General features: G+C 39.4%; 1 protein-coding gene across 1 annotated transcript in view; it reads right to left on the bottom strand.

Annotated features, from left to right (window-relative positions):
- MTPN (myotrophin) overlaps nucleotides 1-2,638 on the bottom strand; it is a 37,006-nt gene extending 34,368 nt beyond the window's left edge. The window contains exon 1 of the mRNA XM_048949633.1: nucleotides 2,328-2,638. Coding sequence (XP_048805590.1) covers nucleotides 2,328-2,399 — 72 coding nt within the window. The 5' untranslated portion in view covers nucleotides 2,400-2,638. The remainder of the gene's footprint in view (nucleotides 1-2,327) is intronic.
- Between the last annotated feature and the right edge of the window lie 17,866 nt (nucleotides 2,639-20,504).

Genomic DNA, 20,504 nt, shown 5'->3' with positions numbered 1-20,504 from the left:
AAGTTAGAATTTCAGGAAGATGCTAACTAAGATATGCATGATCACTTTTCACATCACATGGAGAGGAAATTCCTACCAGTAAAAGCTTTGTAACTCAATAAAATTCCAGAACATTAAATCATACTTAAGACAGTCATGCATAAGGCAGTGAAAAGAGAACATGGAAAATGAAGAAAGTATTCTTTTGAGAACTGGTATCAAGTCATATTCACCCTCACATAATTCATCAATTTAGGAATCGAGAAGCTGAAATACTAACCGAGGCTTTTCCTACACTCAGAGGACTCTGGAGTCTTCTTGCCCTTCCTCAACGTATGTTTCCTTTTGTCTAGTAAAATGTAAGCTCACCCTTGCACACTTTGCCTCCTCCTCTTTCATTTAGTTTCGCAAAACCACTAATACCTTTGGAAACCCTTGTTCCTGTAAAACTTATCAGAAACTGACCAAAGAGATTAACAAACTACTAAGGAAGAGGTCAGCCAAAACTTGCTCTTATAAAGCTTTGTTTCCTCAGGAAACCAGACTAAAAGTTTACTAGCCCATCTGTCAGACAAACATAACAGTCTGAAAGAAAACATTTTACGTCTTGCTTAATTGGCAAATAAGATGGTTAGCAGCTAACAATAAAAGAAACCCTATTTGTAAGTGGGGTTGAACAAGATTAGATCACGAATTTCCAAGGTTTATTCATGTTCTACATTTGAAACCATTCTAAAACATAAAATCATTCAAGAATTGTAGGCTTCTTTTATTATAGTAAAGTAACCTTAAACAGTATCTCTCTTTTTAAGGTTTCTACCCCATTTGAGCATGTCGAAGATGACCTTCAGCCTCTTCAATACAGCATCCACCAGGATGGCTCAAGCAGTAGCAGAATAAACAAAGTATTTGACTTTGCACTGAAGCAGATGAAAAGAGATGAAAGAAATCCATCTGCTATACCAGCTATATCCTATCTTTCAGGAAGGGTGAGAATATTAAAAATAAAAATCTTTTTAACTAGTAATGCAGTGGTCTTGATGATATAACCTGACTCCAGATGGCTACTGGGAAACTTTCTGTCTCAATAATAGACACACAGGAATCCATTAAACACTACAGTGCAGCAATTTCTGTAGATCTATATATGTAATTCTTGTAAAATTCTGTAGCAGGAACAGAAGGCTCCAGCTGAAACCCTGTGGAGGCCATCAAAGAAGAAAGGAAAACAAGGAAGTGTCACTATTTGCATTGACATAGTTACATTCAAGACCATTAACAAATAGCTGAAGTGGAATAACATTATTCTTTGTTATCACCTCTAGGACTTCGTAGATAAAGCAGAGCATGTGAGCATACAGCTACTTTGACGCAAAGTCCAATAGCTTAGCTGAAATTGTCAGAGAGGACTATTCAAGCTAAGCTGCTGGACTTTGTACTAAAGCAGCTGGAAGTACTTGTACACATTTCTTTCTGCCAAGAGTGCTACAAGTTTGGGTAACTCAGGACGAAACTTGACAAGTGGAGCAGGAAGAACTTAAGTCATCAGAAGGTATGTCAGCATGCATCAAGTTGCCAAAGACAGTCATTAAGTTTTTCAGAGATCTAAATAATTACAGTTAAATTACGTAATTTATGTAAATTACGTAAATGAAATTATTCCAAAGAGCTTTGTGAATATCTGCTATGATGTAACAGCTTCTCAACAGTATTTCCTGAGTGCTAAAGGCTCTCCAAAACACTGTATTGCCTTTTTATACACAGACTTTTCCCACAAAACTCACTGACAACTGAAGACAAACAAGGACAGGATCCAGCATCTAAATAACATGTCGATAGATCTTTTTTTCAGTCATTACATATGTGTCAACTGTTCCTGTAGCACTTGCTCTAACTGGATCTCAAGCCACTTGACAGAAGGTTAATAAACTAAGCCTAAGCACACCTGGTAGCTTAGCATCACCCTATTAGGGATGAGCCCTGAGGCACAGAGAGGGTAACCAAACCGAGGCCGCACATATGCATACACATGAAACCAGCAAGGCAGGATCGGGACACGGGCTGAGGAGCCAGGCAGCCACACGCAGCGGGCTGGCGGGGCCGGAGGGCAACAAGGCGGCGGAGCGACAAGGAGGAAGGCCAGAAAGCAGCGGGCCGCCGGGGGGGAGGGGAAGAACGTCCCGCTGCCTGGGCTTCGGCACAGCGCAGAGCTCCCGCATCAGCCGTGCCCAGACGGGCGGCGGCTCCCGGTCGCCCTTCGCCCAGGGAGCCACCCTCCGCTGGCCCCGGGCCCCCCCAGCACATCCCTCCCTCCTCAGCGCCGCCTCGCCCGGCCCCGGCCTCCTAACCTTGGCCACGTAGTCCTTCACCTCATCCAAGTCCCCGTTTTTGAGGGCCCACATGAATTCCTTGTCGGACATCGTGGCCGCCGAGCGGAGAGGCGGGCGGGCGGGCGAGGTGACGAGGGGCCGGCAGCGCCTCCAGGGAGCGAGGGCGGCGGGACGGGAACCCCTCCCGTAGAGGGCAGGGCGGGGCGGGGCGGGGCAGCTAGCCGGCAGCGGTCGGGACGGTTGGGGCCCGGCACAGCGGGAGCGGGGCAGCCCGGGAGAAGCCGCCTAACTGGAGAGAAAAGCGGTTTACTGGCGCGAGGAACTTCCGCTTCCGGTTTCCATTCAGCCCCCCGCGGTCCCCTACCCGCTCCGCCGGCACACCCACGCGGCGAGGGGGGGGGAAACGGACGCGGGGCGCATGCGCCGTTGGCTGGCTGCCTCCGATTGCGCTTTGCGCATGCACCCAATTTGAGCATCCCTCTGTTCCCTGAGAGACCGGGATGGAGGGGGGAGGGGAAGAAGAGGTGCCGCGCATGCACCCTAAGCTCCCGCGGCCTCTCCCTGCCGCAGGCCCCGCCTCCAGCCATCCGGTGGTTGCTATGGCGACGGGTCCCGTTGGCTGTCTCGCCGGGCCGCCCGTGGGCAGTAGGTCGGCCGCGGGATGAGCCCTGTGATAGCCCGACACGGGCGACGCTATGCTTCCATCCCGCTGTGCCAGAGCTGCCCGAGGCGCTGCACGTTTGGGTGTTCTCTCTGAGGAGAGGTTTATCTGTCGTACAACACCCGGGGCGCTGAGCACGTTGTGAATAATGATCGTAATACTGAAAAACACGAGCGGCTAGACATAAAAGGAAGTATGTGATCATTAATTAATAGGCTGGCACTTGGTGGTTGCATCTGCTTATTCAAACCGCATGTTTTGCGTATGGAGAACACGGCCTGTTACGTGAATCATACCTGACTGCCAGCAGGCAGCTGCTCTTCCTAACCACCAAACATCATCCCAAACACCCCTGGAGCTGCTGTGACTGCGCCCAGTCTGGCAACGTGCTGAGAAAGTACAACGCTGCTTAAAAATTCATAGAGTCGTAGAATGGCTTAGGCTGAAAGGGACTTCAAAGGCCACCCAGTTTCATCCCCCAGCCATAGGTAGGGCTGCTACCCAGCAGCTCATGCTGCCCAGGGCCCCGCATCCAACCTAGCCTTGTTTCCAGAAATGAGGCACCCGCAGCTTCACTGGGCAGCCTGTGCCAGTGCCTCATGGCCGTCTAAGTAAAGAATTTCATAGAATCATAGAATCACAAGGTTGGAAATGACATATAAGATCATCTAGTCCAATCGTCTCCTCATCATCATTGCCACCACAAGCACTAACTCATATCATGCAGCACGTCATCCAGACGCCTCTTGAGCACTGCCAGGGACAGCGACTCTACCACCTCTCTGGGCAGGCCATTCCAGTGCCTGACCACTCTCTGAGAGAAATAGTTCTTCTTTATGTCTAACCAAAACCTCCTCTGATACAACTTGCGGCCATTGCCGCTTGTCCTGCTCATTGGCTGGGAGAAGAGGCCAAATCCCTCTTCACCACAGCCTCCCTTCAGGAAGTTGTAGAGTGGAATGAGGTCTCCCCTGAGCCTCCTCTTCTCCAGACTCAACAATCCCCAATTTCCTCCTAATATCTGAATCGCCTATCTTTTACCTTTCCCCTTGTGCTATCATTATTAGAAGATGTAAAAAGTAATTATGGCATTGTTAATAACAAAGAAAGGGTGCTCCCTGGCCAAAGAAAATTTGTGTTTCTGTTGGGGAGTAAAGATTGCCACTCTGCTCATGATGTTTCTGTGTTTTCGTTGCATTTCTGAATGTAGAAATGTTGAACATGTAGAGATCTGCAGACTTTTGATAGGAGTTAAACAGTATTTATATGAAATAGCCATAATATTACTCACAAGGAGATAAAAATGGATACCTTTTTTAGTCAGAGCACTTAGTGATTTCACTTATAAGTTGAAAAGTTTTGGAGCATGTATGATTTTGTTTGCATTCCTTCCTCTAATGTCATTAAAGTGATGTGAAGTTTGGCCTCTTTTCCCAGGTAACAGCAGTAGGATGAGAGATAATGGCCTTAAGTTGTGTCAGGGGAGATTCAGCTTGGATGTTAGGAAAAAATTTTTTTATCAGAGAGGGTGGTGAGGTATTGGAATAGTCTGCCAATAAGGTGATGGAATCACCTTCCCTAGAGATTTTCAAGAAAAGGGTAAATGTTGCACTGAAGGACATAGTTTAGTGGGCTTGATGGTGGTGGGTTGATGGTTGGACTGGATAGATATTCTTAGTTGTCTTTTCCAACCTTAATGATTCTATGATTTTAAACTTCTGAAAAAATGAACTGTTAAATGCAATTGTATTGTTTTGTAAATACTCTCAGTTTATGTATAAAAATGTTCAGTGATTAATTTTCAATCTGCAGAAATGGTAAGTAGTTTTGAATATTTAAATAATATGTGAATTTCAGTTTCTTCCTTAATTAGTAAGTTCAGGTAGTCCTGAGTTAATAAGTCTGATAAAAACATATTTAACATTCTGCATACTTATTTAGGCATTTTAATATGATCAAGGAGCCATATTCTGACCACACTGTTTGTAAATGTTGCTGGACTTCTGGATTACCATGTTTGTACACACTAGACTCTGAGTCCAATCTCTCAATTTTACCAACAGTTTATATATGTTTTCCTTATTCATATTTCATCTCTGAAAGCGAAAAGTTTTCACACTTCTCTCTTTCTCTAATGGTCCTCTTACCAAAAGTACATGGTTTACTCAGACATTACTCCCCTTCTACCTGATACGTGTCTTTTCTAGAGGCATACTTATAGGTGAGCTTTAAGCCCAAATTCTGAATGTCTTTCTAGCTGTGGGGTTTGTACCTTAAAAGCTGTATGTGTTGCATTAGCTCTCATCAATTTCCTTGTATCTTTTTCAAGTTTACTTCTAACTATGGAAGCCTGTGTCCATGTAAGAATTTTGTTTCTCATGCATCTTAATTGGCAAAAAAGTGAGAGAAATGCACATTTAGCACAGGAATTTCTTAAACACAAACATTTTTCTTCTGAAATACATTCTGAAATTCTTCTGTAAATTTACAGATATTTGGAAACAAATGCAGATAAATATACAAAGTTTGTGAGATTTGAGCTTGATTAGAAGCCTGAAACTGGCAATTGTTTAAACTAGGAATTTTACACTTCTAACAGCTTACTTTGTCTTACTTGCTAGCAGTAGTAGAATCAGTTCATTTGTGGAATGGATCTCCTCTTTGTACTGTATTTAACTGTACTAACCAAAGCTCTGGGAGGACTAAGTTCACTGTGAATAATAAATTCTTTGCTGAGACAGTCATAATTATTGGCCATAGAATTTATGCTGGCTTCTTGGATATGTTATAAGGACGTGAAGTTCAATATACTTCAAAATAGTATTTTTAGTCTTAGCAGCAGAAGTTTCAATGCAACATGGAAGTCATTCTCCAGAGTTATACTATGTAGGTAAATACATATTAGATATAAACTTAATTTGTAATTTCATAGAGATATAATGCAAATGTATTACAAGCAAGAACAAATGTTTTCCCAGCCAGCATAACCTTGTATGTTCACTGTGAATGCCTGCTTTGACAGACTTGAAACTTGTTATTTATTCTGTATTTTACATCCTAAACTCATGAACCACAAGATGCAATGCCTCATCATTTGGATGGCTGGAGGAGACAAGAAGTGATAATGAGTTAAGATGTAGGAGGACTGCTAGGTCAATGAACCAGAAACTATGCTTCCTCTGGCCCAGTTATTCCTAGTGAGACGAAATTAATCTCTGCTTTCACTTACATGTTAGGATCTGTTTTGAAGGCCTACATAACTAATGGGGTGTGTCTTAAGCTAATCCTTCTCTGCTGACCAGAGAAGAATCTCACTTACTGAATGTACTGATATCATTTATTTTGATGTATCTTCATATATTTTCGCACATGCTTTTGCATATAAATGTAGTTTCACATGTAACTGTTTCAACATGCACATTGTAATTAATTGTTATAAATTGTATTCATTTATACAATGGTGTTATTATGTATTGCATATGATTGCATATATCATAAATGCAGTAAGACAAGACAGTGAATTTAACAGTTCGAATGAAAAACAGAACAACACAGAAACCCAAGCAGGAGACTTACATTCATGCTGCTCCTCTTGGAAGCTTTTTGTAAAATCCATATTTGATGACGCAGTTGCCATATTCCTTTTCGGTAATACCAAACAGTCCTAACAGCAACAGCTGTTAGTTTAATAACTATACTCAAACAGTAACATAAAATATCATCATGAAGGGATCATTCTGTTGAGGAAAAAATAATAAAGTTAACAAAAAGTAGTAGACTGAATAAAGTTATGAAACTGACACGAGAACTAAGAATGACAGATGAATATTGAATTGATCTTTTTTCTGCTTATTGGTTCTCCATACTTATATTATTTGATGAACATGGTTAGAAATTGAGAAGAATAGATAATATCTTCCCCTTAATTTTGGAATCTGGAAGTAGTTTTACTTCCGTCTTAGCCAATACAGCTTTGGGTTTTGGACTACGTATCTTAAATCATATTATACAGAATGTGAAAGACAAGAAGCTCCTCTCTCCCTGAATTCTCTCTTTAGCTACATGAATCTCTAGTGAAATAGTTTAGTGTTTGCTGATGCTACTGCACGTAAATTTATTCCTAACCTTTTCAAATTCTGTGTAAATATTTGAAACATAAATATAAGACCAGATTTTGCTTAGCTAATAAGTGAGATGAGGTATCTGAAGGAAAAGGGGATAGAATCAAAAGGGAATTGTTTTGTTTTGTTTTGTTTTTTCCTTCAAGATATCAAGATATCAAACAAGACTTCAGCTAGGGAAAACCAGCAACTCTTGAGTGTATTTGTTCGGTACTTGGAGTAGCACTAAAAGCAGATGAAGACATATAGCTCTAGTTCTTTGGCACTTGTTCAAGGCGGGACCTTTGAAACAAATCTAGTCACTTGAGAGTCAGTCTTTGATAGTGAGGAGGGCAGCTTTGTGTGGGAATTAATATTCCCATAGAGTGGACTGCCTTTGCCTTGAACACTATTTAGTAAACATGATCTAGCACTCAGTTTTGCTAAGCAAGGGGCTGACTGAAAACTGAAACAAGGAGTTGACAAGTACTCTCAGCAGAATTAGCAGGTGAATAATGTTTGGAGGTTTGACCTATAAACAGACAGTCTGGGCTAATTTATTAACACGGTATAAAAATATCCTTTTGGCTGTAGGCCTCTTCTTTTTCAGTGTCATTTGTAGATGCCAGTAAATTTTTATAATTTTCTTTGTTTATTTCACATTTATGTACTTTAACTTCTCATCTTGTATTTGAAAGACTGCAAGTCATTATTTCTGTCCCCTTGACTGGAAAGAACTAACATCTTTGTGAAGATCTCTCACCCAAGATAAGACATCTTTCTTCTGTAACTTGATTTCTCATTTCAAGGGCAATTCATAAGAAATGGAGTACAAGAAATAATCGCTTGTTAATCTCAGTTATTTCTTTAAATTAGAATCAGATAATTATAGAAAAAAAAGTATGAAAAGGAACCTCTGAAGGTATCCAACACCACCCTTTCTCAAAGAAGAGCTGACCTAAATGAGGTAGTTCCAGGCTTCGTCCAGTCAAGTTCTGAACATCTCAAAGCATGGAGAAACCACATCTTTCCTTGTTCCTTGGCAACTTGTTCCAGTGTTTAGTTGCTTTCACACGCACACATACACAAAACAAAACAAAAAAACTTTCCTTCTATCTAATTAGAATTTCCCTGTAGCAACTTTATCTTTGTTATCACTTTTTCTATACCTCTTTAGGAACAGTCTGGATCTGGTTTCTCTTTACATGCTTATGAGGTGGTTGAAGACACCATTAAGATCCCCTGTTCCAGATTCTTTTCTCCTCCTTATCTTGCCATATTAGCTTGTTCAGCAAGCCAGTTTCTTACAGCTTTCTGTCATTGTCATGTGCGTTAGTTGGCTTGTTGTCTTGGTCATCTTCCAATGAACTCATTCCAGTATGTCAATGCTTTCTTTATATTGGGGAGCCCAAAGCGGGGAACAGTACAGTGATGACTAAAAGGAAACAATCAGTCATTACTGACTCCTTTGCAGGTTGAAATTGCCTTCAGGATAACAGCTGTAATGAAGGGTTAAACAACAGCTAGCATGGGTGAAAACAGCCCCTGTTCCAAAGTAAGGGACTGTGCCAGATAGCTGAGAATCACTAGCAGGAGAACTTAGCCCAATGCTTTGCTGATTCTGCAAGAGTCTGAATAGATTGCAGTTTGCTTTTTCACAATAGTATGGGCTGTGCAGTGCTGACAAAGGTGAAATCTTTTGCTAGTAAGCAAATGAGAGTTGGGCGCGTTAGAGACTGATGCTAACAAAGAGGAAACATTAGGAACATTGTTTTTTTTTCACAGTACAGCTAAAGCAATAAACAACTGCCTACTAAAAGTGATACCAATGTGATTTTCCAGTTAAATGAAAACAAGTGATTATTGAACTTGCTCAGCTGCATTAAGACAATTCTGTATTGTAATACTGCATGTAAAATTCTAGAATTTTAGAAAAAAAAAAAAAAATTAGAAAACAGAAATTGCCCAAGTAGACATAGAAAAATTCCAGATAGGAAAATTCTGCATTTTGGAGAAAAGACGTTCACTTGGGAGTTGGGGGGGGGAAGGAAAAAAAAAAAAAAAAAAAGAAGGCATCTATCCATGCATTTTTTTTGCCCTAATTCAGAGATGTCTGTATGTGAGTTACAGTTTGAAAGTGTAAGTTGGTATGACTTATATATTGGTGAATGAATGATTACTGTAGCTGTTGGGTAATATCAGGAGTAGAACAAAGAAAGTTTTAAACAGTTTTAAGATAACACCATTTGTTCCATAAGCATCAGAGGATAATACAAAGATCTTCAACATAATATAATAAAAGCATATAGGTATTGCATTTTTCACTAATGATATTTAACAGGAAAACGCTGCTATCCATACTGTCATTTCCCATGCCTTCATTTTTTCCGTCATTAGTCTAATGGTTTTCTATGGTTGTAAAGAGCTCTGAGAATCTTAGATGAAGGATGCTGTATCAGTGAAAAATATTATTAATGTATCACAGTTGTTTATTTTCCTGACAGTTTTACTGCATGATAGGCAGGTATGAAGAGTCAATTGTGATTGCTACTACTTGGTGTTGGAGAAGAACTTAAAAAAAAATAGAATGCTCTGTTGAAGGGTGGATTTCTTCCCCAAAATATATATATTTATATCCTGATTTTTCAGACACCTGTATGCTTTGGACAGGTGTTCAGTTTTATCCGAAAACTTTTCCCTTAGTTTTAAAAAACAGCTTTTAAAAAAAAAAGTTGTTCTCATTCTTGATTTATATAATTTCTTTCTCTGTTCTCCACTTTTGCTTGTCCGTTTTGCTATTTAATACATGAATTATACCTTCATGTGAACAGAGGCAAAAGTGTGATAATGCTCTTAATTGTGATCTCTTTATGTAGCAATTTGGGCTGAGATTTCCATGTTTTGTAAAAGGCTATAATAGTTTTCTTGAGTGGGTGTGCATCTCTTCTTGTTACATGGATTGCATTGATTATGAAACACTCTGCTCTCAGTTTCTTGAGGATCTCTAGTACACTATAGACTGATTCAGTGTTTTATTGCTCCTTCCATTCTCCTCAGGTACAGATTTGTTATACTCTTCCTAGTAGAGTGATGGAAAAATAAACATCCTCCTAATTTTAATCAGCTTGAAAGGATAAATTTTGCTTTAAAGGTGCAGAACACCCTCTCAAATCTCTAATGTGCATTATTCCAACATGGCATGTGGTAATGGTGCAGGAGCCTTGCAATAGTCTGGAAAGGACTGCTAGGCATTGCTCAGTGCACTCTGTCAGATTGCTCATGTCCTGTAAAGTCAAAGTCCAGAAACATACCTGCTAATATTTATGATGGTAGGCACAGTGTACAGCCATCAGTAGTGCTGACAGACTGTAACTCTTCCATTGTTCATACACTCTTTACTCAGATTTGTAACAGCATAAAAATGTCTGCATTGCTCTTTCTCATCTCAGAGATCCCATTATTGGTTCTGTACTGGTACAATGAACTGCAGTAAACATATCTTTCTTCTGCATGTCCAGGAGAAGATGCTAGCTCAAGCCTGTGAACAAAGCAGACTCGCTGTATCCTCATGACTAAGCTCTGTTGAGTTTAAAAGCAAGGTCACCTCTTTTGAGTGGCACTATGCTTTGTTTTGATGGAACAAGGTAACCAGCTCAGATACCCTGGCACTATGCTGACCAGTGCCTTCTAAAGTGTCTGTGCTACTTACAGTTTATTTGCTCTTTTAATTCGCTCCAATTTTAATTAACATCTACATTTAATTCTTAGAAGATTCATGAGATCCTAAAGTTTCAGATAACACAGTAAGGGAGAGAGGGAGAGTCCTATGCCCAGAATATTTCTGCAGCTGTGGTTATTTTTAAAGCTTTGTGCTCACCCACCATGAGTTTGCAAAGTCACTTGTCACCCATGCTTTGCTCTGTTCAGTCAATATACCAGGGTGCTATGTCACTATTCTTGTGAAGATGCATAGTCTGTTTCTGCTCAAAGAAATGAAATAAAGGGAAAGCATGTCAATACAGCCTAACTGGAAAAATTGACAGATGCTGACCACTGAGTATGCCACATTCCATATCTATTGTTTTTTTTCTTTTTTTAAAGTAGTCTTTGTTAACTTACAGAATCAAAAATAGTAGCTAATTAAGTAGTAACAATGTTTTCTCACAAATCACATTTTAAATGCAATTGCGGCTTACATTGTGTGCATACTAATAATAAAGCTTACACTGTCCTATATGCAAAGCTGTGACATTTACTTAAGTCTGTAACCACCAGTTGTTACTGTCCAATTTTTAATTACTGTGCAACATGAGGTTCAGAGCTTTACAGTGGAGTTGGCAATAAAAAACTAGTGCACTTTCCTGTATCTTTGTATTTCCTTATGCATATCCATGGAAACTGATGAGCTCTTGGCCTTCTGTTTTTCACATAATTATAGAATTGCTTGGGTTGAAAGGGATGCTAAAGGCTATTCAGTTCCAATCCCCTGCTGTGGGCAGGGATCCCACTCAGCAGATCAAGCTGCCCAGAGCCCCATCCAGCCTGGCCTTGAATGCCTCCAGGGATGGGGCATCCACAACTTTTCTGTGCCAGTGCCTCACCACCTTCTCAGTAAAGAATTTCCACCTAACATCTTGTATAAATCTCTCTTCTTTTAGTTTATAGCCATTCCTCCTGGTCCTATCATTATCAGATTGTGTTAAATGTTCATCTCTCTCCTTTTTATAAACTCTCATTAAATACTCAGGCTGCAGTGAGGTCTCCCTAGAACCTTCTCCAGGCCAAACAAGCCCAGCTCCCTCAGCCTGTCTTTGTAGAAAAGGTACCCCAACCCTCTGATCATTTTTGTGGCCCTCTTCTGGACCCACTCCAACAGCTCTACATGCTTCTTTTTCTGGGGGCCTAAGACCTGGATACAGTATTCCAGATGTAACCTCACAAGGTCAGAACAGAGGGGAACTCCCTTGCCCTGCTGACCACCCCTCTTCTGATGCAGCCCAGGGTACAGTTGGTCTTCTGGCCTGCATGCACACACTACTGTCTCATTTTGAGCATTTCATCCACCAGAACCCCCAAGTCCTTCTCCGCGGGGCTGATCTCTGTGAGTTCCTCTCCATGGTCATGTAAATGTATCTGGGATTGCTACAACCCAGGTATAGCACCTGGCACTTGGCCTCATTGGGTTCATGTGTGTTCAGTTGTCAAGGTTTTCCAAATTCCTTTTTATGCTGTCATCTCCTTTCAGGTCATCTGCAAACTTGCTGAGGGTGCACTCGATTCCACTGTATAGGTTGTTGATAAATATCTTAAAGAGCATGAGTCCCATATGGACCCCTGGGGGCACCATTCATGACCATCCTCTGCTTGGATATCGAGTTATTGACCACAATCCTCTGGCTACAACTAGCCAACCTATTTGTTGGCTAACAACAAATGTTGGCTAACCTCTGAATAGTCCGCTCTTCAAATTCACATCTCTCAAACTTAGATATAAGAATGTAGTATGGGTTCATACCAGAAGCCTTCCACAAGTTCAAGTAGATGACATCATTTGCTCCTCCTTTGTCCACTGATGCTATCAGTCCATCGTAGAAGGCTACCAGATTGGTCAGGTATGATCTGCTTTTGGTGAAGTCATGTTGGCTGTCTCCAGTCACCTCCTTGTCATGCATGTGCTCTAACGTGTCTTCCAGGAGGATCTGTTCCATGATCTTCTCAGGAAGAGATGTGAGGCTCACTGGCATGTTTCCTGTATCTTCCCTTCTAGTTAAAATGAGAGCAATGCTTCTTTTTACCAGCCGGATAGACATATGATAGAGTGTGGCTCAAGCAAGAAAGCCTCACTAAAAAGCTTCCTTTCAACCAGGTGACCTGTAGTAGGTCCCAACCTCAGATGCCTTTTATTGGTCCAGTACGTAATTTTAACCCATATGTACTCAGTTGGTCATGGCTATTTCTCAGAGGCAGCTCTTCAAAATCTATCAATTTCTTATCACAGAGATCAACACTTCCACCTCTCCTTCCCCACCCATCTCTTCTACAAGCATTGTAGCTGTCAAATACATTTCTGTGGGAGCAATTGTGTCATAGTTTTCTATTTGCACCACGGTTTCCAATTCGTCCTGCTTGTTTCCTGTGCTGCATATGTTGGTGTAGAGGCACTCCAGCTGGGCTATCAGTCACATTACCTTCTTGGAAGAGACCTCCTTAGTTATTTTTTAAAAGTTCTCTGTTTCTGTAGGGGAAATAAAGAAACTGAAGGCTACAAGGGTATTTAACTATGTGTATATTAAACTGAAACAGCAATACCACATATATAAAATGCATAGAGACACAAGAATTGGAACAGACTTGTGCTCTTTCAACCTACTTCTGCAGTCCAGTTGTGAATACTGTATTTGCTGTGCAACTCCAACTGTCAACACTGTATTCTCAGTGGTTGCAGGTAGATCATTTCTACATTAAATATGCAAGCCATGTGATCCTCAGCTGAGAAACATGCTTGTACCATTACAGGTAGTGTTTGGACATTAATTTGTTTTTATCGGTTCAGATGGGAATCTAGCAAAGAGTTCCCAGTTTTCCCTGCTTTGTGTGTGACCAATTCTGATATTGAAGGAACTGCACAGAAGATGGAAGTCTTATTCCCTTAAAGTGATTGCAGATGATGCCAGCTGTTGTAGAAAGAAAACATCTATCAGATTTATCAGAAATCTACAAGTGTTAAAGATTAGCAGGCTCTAATAAGTAAAAATATGTATGTCTTCCATTTTTGTTGGTTTTTATCATAGTGTTATAAGTAGGTCTAAGTTTGCTATGTACCTTTTTGCCTAATACCACTAAAGATTTATATACATAATACAACTGTGTGACAGTGTGACAGTCCAGTAGACATGTAGACAGGTAGACAGCAAGTATCCATAAACACTTTGGCTCTTTTTTCTTTCTTTCTTTCTTTCTTGTTTTTTTTTTTTTTTTTTTTTTTTTTTGCTATCTGGCCTTACGTTACTCCTTGCTGTTGGCAGAATTATATTAAATGTATCCAAGGAAATAACTTCCTTGTCAAGATATTGACAAGGTCCATCACAGGTGGCTTTGCATGCTGCTGCACATCAGACAAGTTGGTGAGTTGCTTGTTTGGTAGCAAAAAGTCCTCTGTGCACCCACTGAGACCCATTGAGGAGCAGGAGATCTCAGAGGTCCTCACCAAAGCAGAGACAACTTAAGTGGATAATTCAGGGAAGTAGCTACTGAACTGTTTTGAATATTTCAGTATCATTCTACATATATTCAAAGACTCAGTCTGATTCAGACAAGAGGATTATAGTGTTTTTCTATTTCATATGCCTCCTCCTCCCTTGTATAGTGAAAGCAGTGGCAGTAAACTTCTTCGTATGACAACAAAAGATCCAATAAATAAATGGTTTTGGGGTAGATTTTAACACCTGATGAATGCAGTGTTTGCTGTGAACAATTTCTATTTATATAATTGTCCATATTTAACTGCACACCTGTTTCATATGTAATAAAATTGCATTCCCTCACCATTATCTTCCTACCAGTGCAAGTCATCTGACTGGAATATACTAGTTTTCGAGAGCATAGTTCTCTAGCTTTCTGACATAAAGTCATATTTTAATCTTCTTATGTGAATGTCACTCCGGTAACTTTTATCTTGCTAACAACGCCAGAAATTTCTGTACAGCGATGAATTATATCTTGCCTGACCTCTAGTGGTTACGATCGTGAATTGAGTATCCTCCTGCCTACAGAAAGACTAAAATCAGTTTTGGCAATCACGAAAAGAAGTGCTGCTGATTTAAGGCTACTTCATGTTGAAGGTAAAGAGGATGCAGTACAAAGAGCAGCAGTACAAAGATCCAAGTTAGGGTTGCAGTGTGGAGGATGGCAGTGTTGTTGCATTAAGGAAGCACATATATTTTAACAAGTATTTAAGTTCACTGTATGAGTTTAGGCATTTCTTCTACACCTATGTGAGCTGAAGTAATATCTAACAACTTTGACAAAGTCCTTTGAGATCTATGAATCATTTTTTTCATGAAATTAAATAGACTTACTCTACTAGTAATAAAGAGGCGGAGCACAAAGGAGAAAATATATTAACCTGATGTTTTAAAACAGTAATGACATCTTCTGGATGTGTGCAAGTACTCTCAGTGCTCTGCTCTGCACACCTACATCACATACCACATCAAATGAAGACATCATTTTCATAATATATCTTACTGCTTTGCAGATAGTTATGAAGCATTTCTGTTTGTGTTTATGTAGATTATGTATGTACATAAATACATACATGCATGCACAAAAATCTGTGTGAAGATTTCTGTATGCTGTAATACTATTGCTGCGCATGTGAAATCAGTACAGTGTCCCAAAACCTTATATTCCTTTCAGTATTTGTCATATTCCTGCTCTGTGCATTTAAACATTTCTTAACTGTCTGCTTGCATATATATATATATGTAGTTTGCTATAACAAACTACAGACGAAGCATAAGGTAATTCATAATCCCCGGAACAGACATATGGAATAAACAGTTACCTGATAAGTGAGGAGCAGGTATTCACATTGCTCTTCCAGTAACTTGTGTCTCAGCAGATTAGCACCACCAAATTCCCAGACACTGCTGCAGCTTTCCATCTACAATCCTTTTGGCTACATTCACTATACTAATAGAAAAGAAAAATCATGCTGATAAGTCACTTCTGAAAGGTGAACAACTTTTCTTAGCTTTTCATTTGTAAGAATTATAGTGCCCCTATAAGTGCTGCTTTAATAGATTAAGTGTTAAATGGAATTTGTTGCTGTTGCATCTTGTATAGCTATGGCATCTGAAACATTAACTTAATATACTGCAGATTTGGACCAGAACTGAAATTTCTATGCAGTATTCCTTAGCACAATCAGCAAGTAACTGTTCCATTTGCTTATTGTTAGGGGAATTTTACTAAGAGATCATCTGACATAAAAATAAGAGTACTAGCTATATAAATGGCTCTTATGGAATCAGATATGGATATAAAATATCAACAGAATAGTACCTGAATCGAAACTTGTTTTAATACTCAGTGTTAATGGATTGGTCATGAAATTGGAGATAATAATTTTTTTTTTAAATCACTGATCATTTTAACATTTTATGCTTGTATAATCTTGGGCTAGTGAAGTCAAATGTATTCTGTATCAGGAACTTAAGTAATTCAAGAATATAGTAGTATCTGTGCAGAGTTTTCTGCCATGAGCTTTACCTGCTCAAGATCATTGTTATTGAAGTAGACTATAATTGCAAGTTTAGACATTTCTAAAATAGAATACACCAGACTTTACCACTGGCTAAAATTGAACAAAATTAAGAAAAATTGTGATGATAGACAGGCAGCCTTAATTAAAATAACCATTCAAAGCTCCTTAAGAAAAAAGTCAGATATGGGAAAAGAATAAGCTCAGTTTCAGCCTTTCTAGCAGAGATCATCCAATATATTGTGTTTGAAGGTAATGTAGATCAATTTTCTAAGAATCTTAGAACAGAACTTAATCTGTAATGATATTTTTAAATGACAGCTCAACATTGCCCAAATAGATAGAGTCAGTATTGCCTTCCAGTCAGAGTGGATGGATGTGATGTTCAGCTCACACTCCCAGCCTTGATACAGTTTTAGGGCGTTAATTTTGTAGGAGCCATCACTGTGGGGGAATGCATGGAGACATATTTGGTGAATGACATGGTGGTTTTTTACTTTTTAAAATGAAAAGCTATCAGACAGAGCTTAGCTGCTATTTATTTTCCTTGGAATGTGTTTTGCACTAGAGTGAGTGGAAAGTGAGGAAAGAGGACGGGAATGATTCTGTCTGGAGCTTAGTAAGAAAGGCAGATAAATGGCTTAATAAGATAACTGCTTTAATGAGAATGAATAAGAAAACAATGTAGATGATGAATGAACCTTATGTCCATTCAGATGCTGAGCACCTTGTATTTATACTGCATTAGACAGAGTCCAGATGGATTTTTCCCATGGAGTACTGCTCAGAACAAAGCAAATCTTGTCTATAGGGAGAAGCTCTCCCTTTGGATCATTCAAGCCAACATACAATTTCAGTATAAGAAAAGAACAACAACCAAAAAGGATTTGTCATGAGGAGTTCTTGCTGCAAGGCCATGCCAGCAGCAAGATCGCTGAGTGGGAGTTGCCTACAAGCTCCCATGCACAGCAAGCTGGCTGTGTATCCTGCAGCTATGGACATTGTATAGTACAACACTTACATGAAACTCATCCTGTACAGAAGAGGGGGAATGTTGCCCATGTCTTCCTTTCTGTGATTGATACAGCTGAAAAATTAGCATGATTTTATTCATGGTTTTGCTCATAGAGGGTAAACTCAAAGAATTCTTGTTTGTTTCAGTTTTTCTCCTTGCATTCCAGCAAGCAAATTTTTGTTTATTTAACACAAAAATGCAGTTCCTCCCACTTTTATAATTTGTTTGTTTTGTTGTATTAACTACGTAAACTGCATCTAAAGCATGTTTTCTAGAAAATTTCCCAAACTTTTCAGAAGATGTAAACAGTACCAGGATCTATAGAAATAATGCACTTGCATTAGGCTCTTCAGGTCTGACAAGTTATAGGATTTTCATATAGTGTTCTCTGCCTAGATTTAGTATTTGTTATTCCCAGATCACAAATTAGACTTCACTCTATGCATTACAAATAATCTCTAGCAAAACATGAAGCATGAAATTTTCAATAGGTAGAACATATAAAATTTTCTCTGTAATAGACGGATGTTGGAAGAATTATTTATCCTGAAAAAGTAAAAATGCAACACATGGTACTTCAAAACTCTGTTAACATGATGCTGAGTTATCAAATAAGCTGCTTGCAAATTTGGCAGTCAGGCATCCCCAAACCTTTAGATAATGCAACATCACTCCTTTGGTTTCCAGTATTAAGGGAACAGTTCAATTTTTTTCTACAGGAATGGCAAGAAATCAGAGAGCCATCAGTGACAAGTATATAGGGAAACCTACAATAATGGGAAAGTTCTTGTTAAAAGGGATACTTCTACTCTCTGGAAAATTATGTATTTGTTGACAGGCTCAAAAGAGGACTGTTTCACATGAAGGAACCAAATTCACTGAAACTGGCTGGGAAGGTGAAAATAACACCTGTGGTCTTGTGTGTTCCAAAGATTTAAGGATGGCATGAAGGATAATTGACACTTCCATTAATACTGTCCTGAGAGCAGGAATGATGAGAACACTCCCACTTCTGTTAAGTCTGGGCTCCTTAGCAAGAGCTCTGTTCACCCAGCTACTTCTTTAGTGCCCCCCACGGCGAAGGCTTAATGCCTCCCTTATTTGTGAGGCTTGTGAGTATCAACCCTACACCCCTATCAAAGAGTGTGGGTGGCCATTTCTCCTCTTTATGGATGTCCATAAAGTCTCCCTTTATTTTTCCTACAAAATTTCCCTAGAAGTTATAGCTATGTAACATAACAGCTGGTAAAGTTCGACATAGAAAACAAAGCTTAGTCACTGAATAAGAAGAGCTGAGAAGAAGCTGTAAAATATATAACTCTCTTTTGTAAATAACCTTTTCATCTAATTCAGCATTTTATATACTGACTAGCTTTCTTTGATCTATATTTATTACGTCGCTTGCCTTAAAATGAGAAATGTAACTCCTTTGATAAATGGTTTTGAAAGGTTATCTAGTTTCATGGTGGCTTCTCTAAGTTACAATTACACGCTTTACTGAAATGTTGTTTTTTAACTTTCTGAAGGAAAACTTCTTGGTGAGCTGTATTCAGTGCTCTGGGGTAATAATAACTCTCTCCTTCTCACTGTATATATCGATGGAAGAGGATCTGTGAGAGACCATTGTACCTTCTTCTGTACAGATGATAATTAAAATGGTCCTGTTTTCTTCAGTGGTGTGTGAAAGTCAATCATTTTAAGGCCCTGCTTCAAACTTTTAAAAACTACCCTGATTCATTTTTATCTCAAATTCAAAGTGATCCATTGCATTTTGTTTTGTCTTGAGCTGAATTTCCTACACAAAAGATAAGCTTAAATACTTGTAGACCTGCTTACTAACTAGTATCTGCCAGAGTTTGAAAATGTAGGAATGCTTTTTACTTTGATAACCAAACTTCCTCTGTACTGGATCTTATTTCAGAAGTAGAATTTGTTGTGTCTGATATTACAATGTGGTTTAGTAAAGGTTTTTCAATCTCTGTGTTACTACTTGTTAGAGGACCAGCCACCCCAGAGAGCTCGCACTACAGATGCCAACATCTTGCAGGGCCTGTCCTAAAATGCAAAAGGGCAATCCAGCTGGAGTGACCTTTCCATGGGACTCCTCCTCACTGTGTCTGGTGAGGATTTACCATTGACTCCATCAGAGTGCTGTGTGACCAGGCCCACACAGGCCCATGTGTTGGTGGTAGTATTTCCTGCGATGTAGGATTAAACAACACGAGAAGGCTCCACATGCAGGGTATGACCCCAGTTATATTCAGACACTTGTTCTTGTCAACTTACTTGTAACAGAGCACTCTAAGTGCTGTTACTCCCTTCATCTTACTCCCTGTCAAGAGATTAAGAGCTGGGAAAAGTGAGTTACTTATCTGAGGAAATAATCCAAAAAACGCTTTCAGGCACTTTCTGTACTTCTGTTTCAGCCAAAAGTGCACAGTGTTCCTGCTACCTCTTAAGAAAGAACTGCCCTGTGCTTTCACTATAGCAAATGACATTATCTAACTTTGACCCACCATTTGTCTCATGCAGATAATTAACATCTATATATATTGCAGCTTTGATTAACACAGCTTACTCTTTACTCTGTTTTCTCCAGTCTCCCTTTCTTTCTCTCTATTCACAAACAGCCCTTGCACAATCACAGGCTAAAATATCTATATTAATAGCAGTTAGATGTGTAGATTTATAGTATATCAGCTGTACAGTGTTTGATGACACTGCCTGTCATTGATGGCACCTGCCTCATGTTTGAATCATTTATCTAGAAGCAAAGGATTAAATCAGAACAAAATAAAAATCCGAGTACAATTCTAAGCCCTCTGCTACTTACACCATCTCCTTTTAAAAATGCTGAAGGAGACTGGCAAAGATGTGATAATGAAATATAGATTTATTATTTGTCAAAACAGAATTTTAATGAAAGTGGAAAAAACAGCTTGTGTGGATGTACTCATATAAATAGACAGGAAAAGAAATTCTTAAACTAAAAACAACACTACATTTATTTCTGGATTGGTCAAGCAGAGAAGGAGGTTCAAATTTTGGACCCAAGTTTTTTAAGTGAATGTATTATTAATACTTCATATCATTCTTTTACTTCTTCTCTGCGATTCCTTTCCACTAGTGAGTGTATTTTCTCTAGCCTTTTGTT

Source organism: Lagopus muta, chromosome 1 (assembly GCF_023343835.1).
Source record: "Lagopus muta isolate bLagMut1 chromosome 1, bLagMut1 primary, whole genome shotgun sequence".
NCBI lineage: Eukaryota > Metazoa > Chordata > Aves > Galliformes > Phasianidae > Lagopus > Lagopus muta.
The sequence above is the reverse complement of the archived record's forward strand: the minus strand, read 5'-3'. Positions and strand labels throughout refer to the sequence as shown.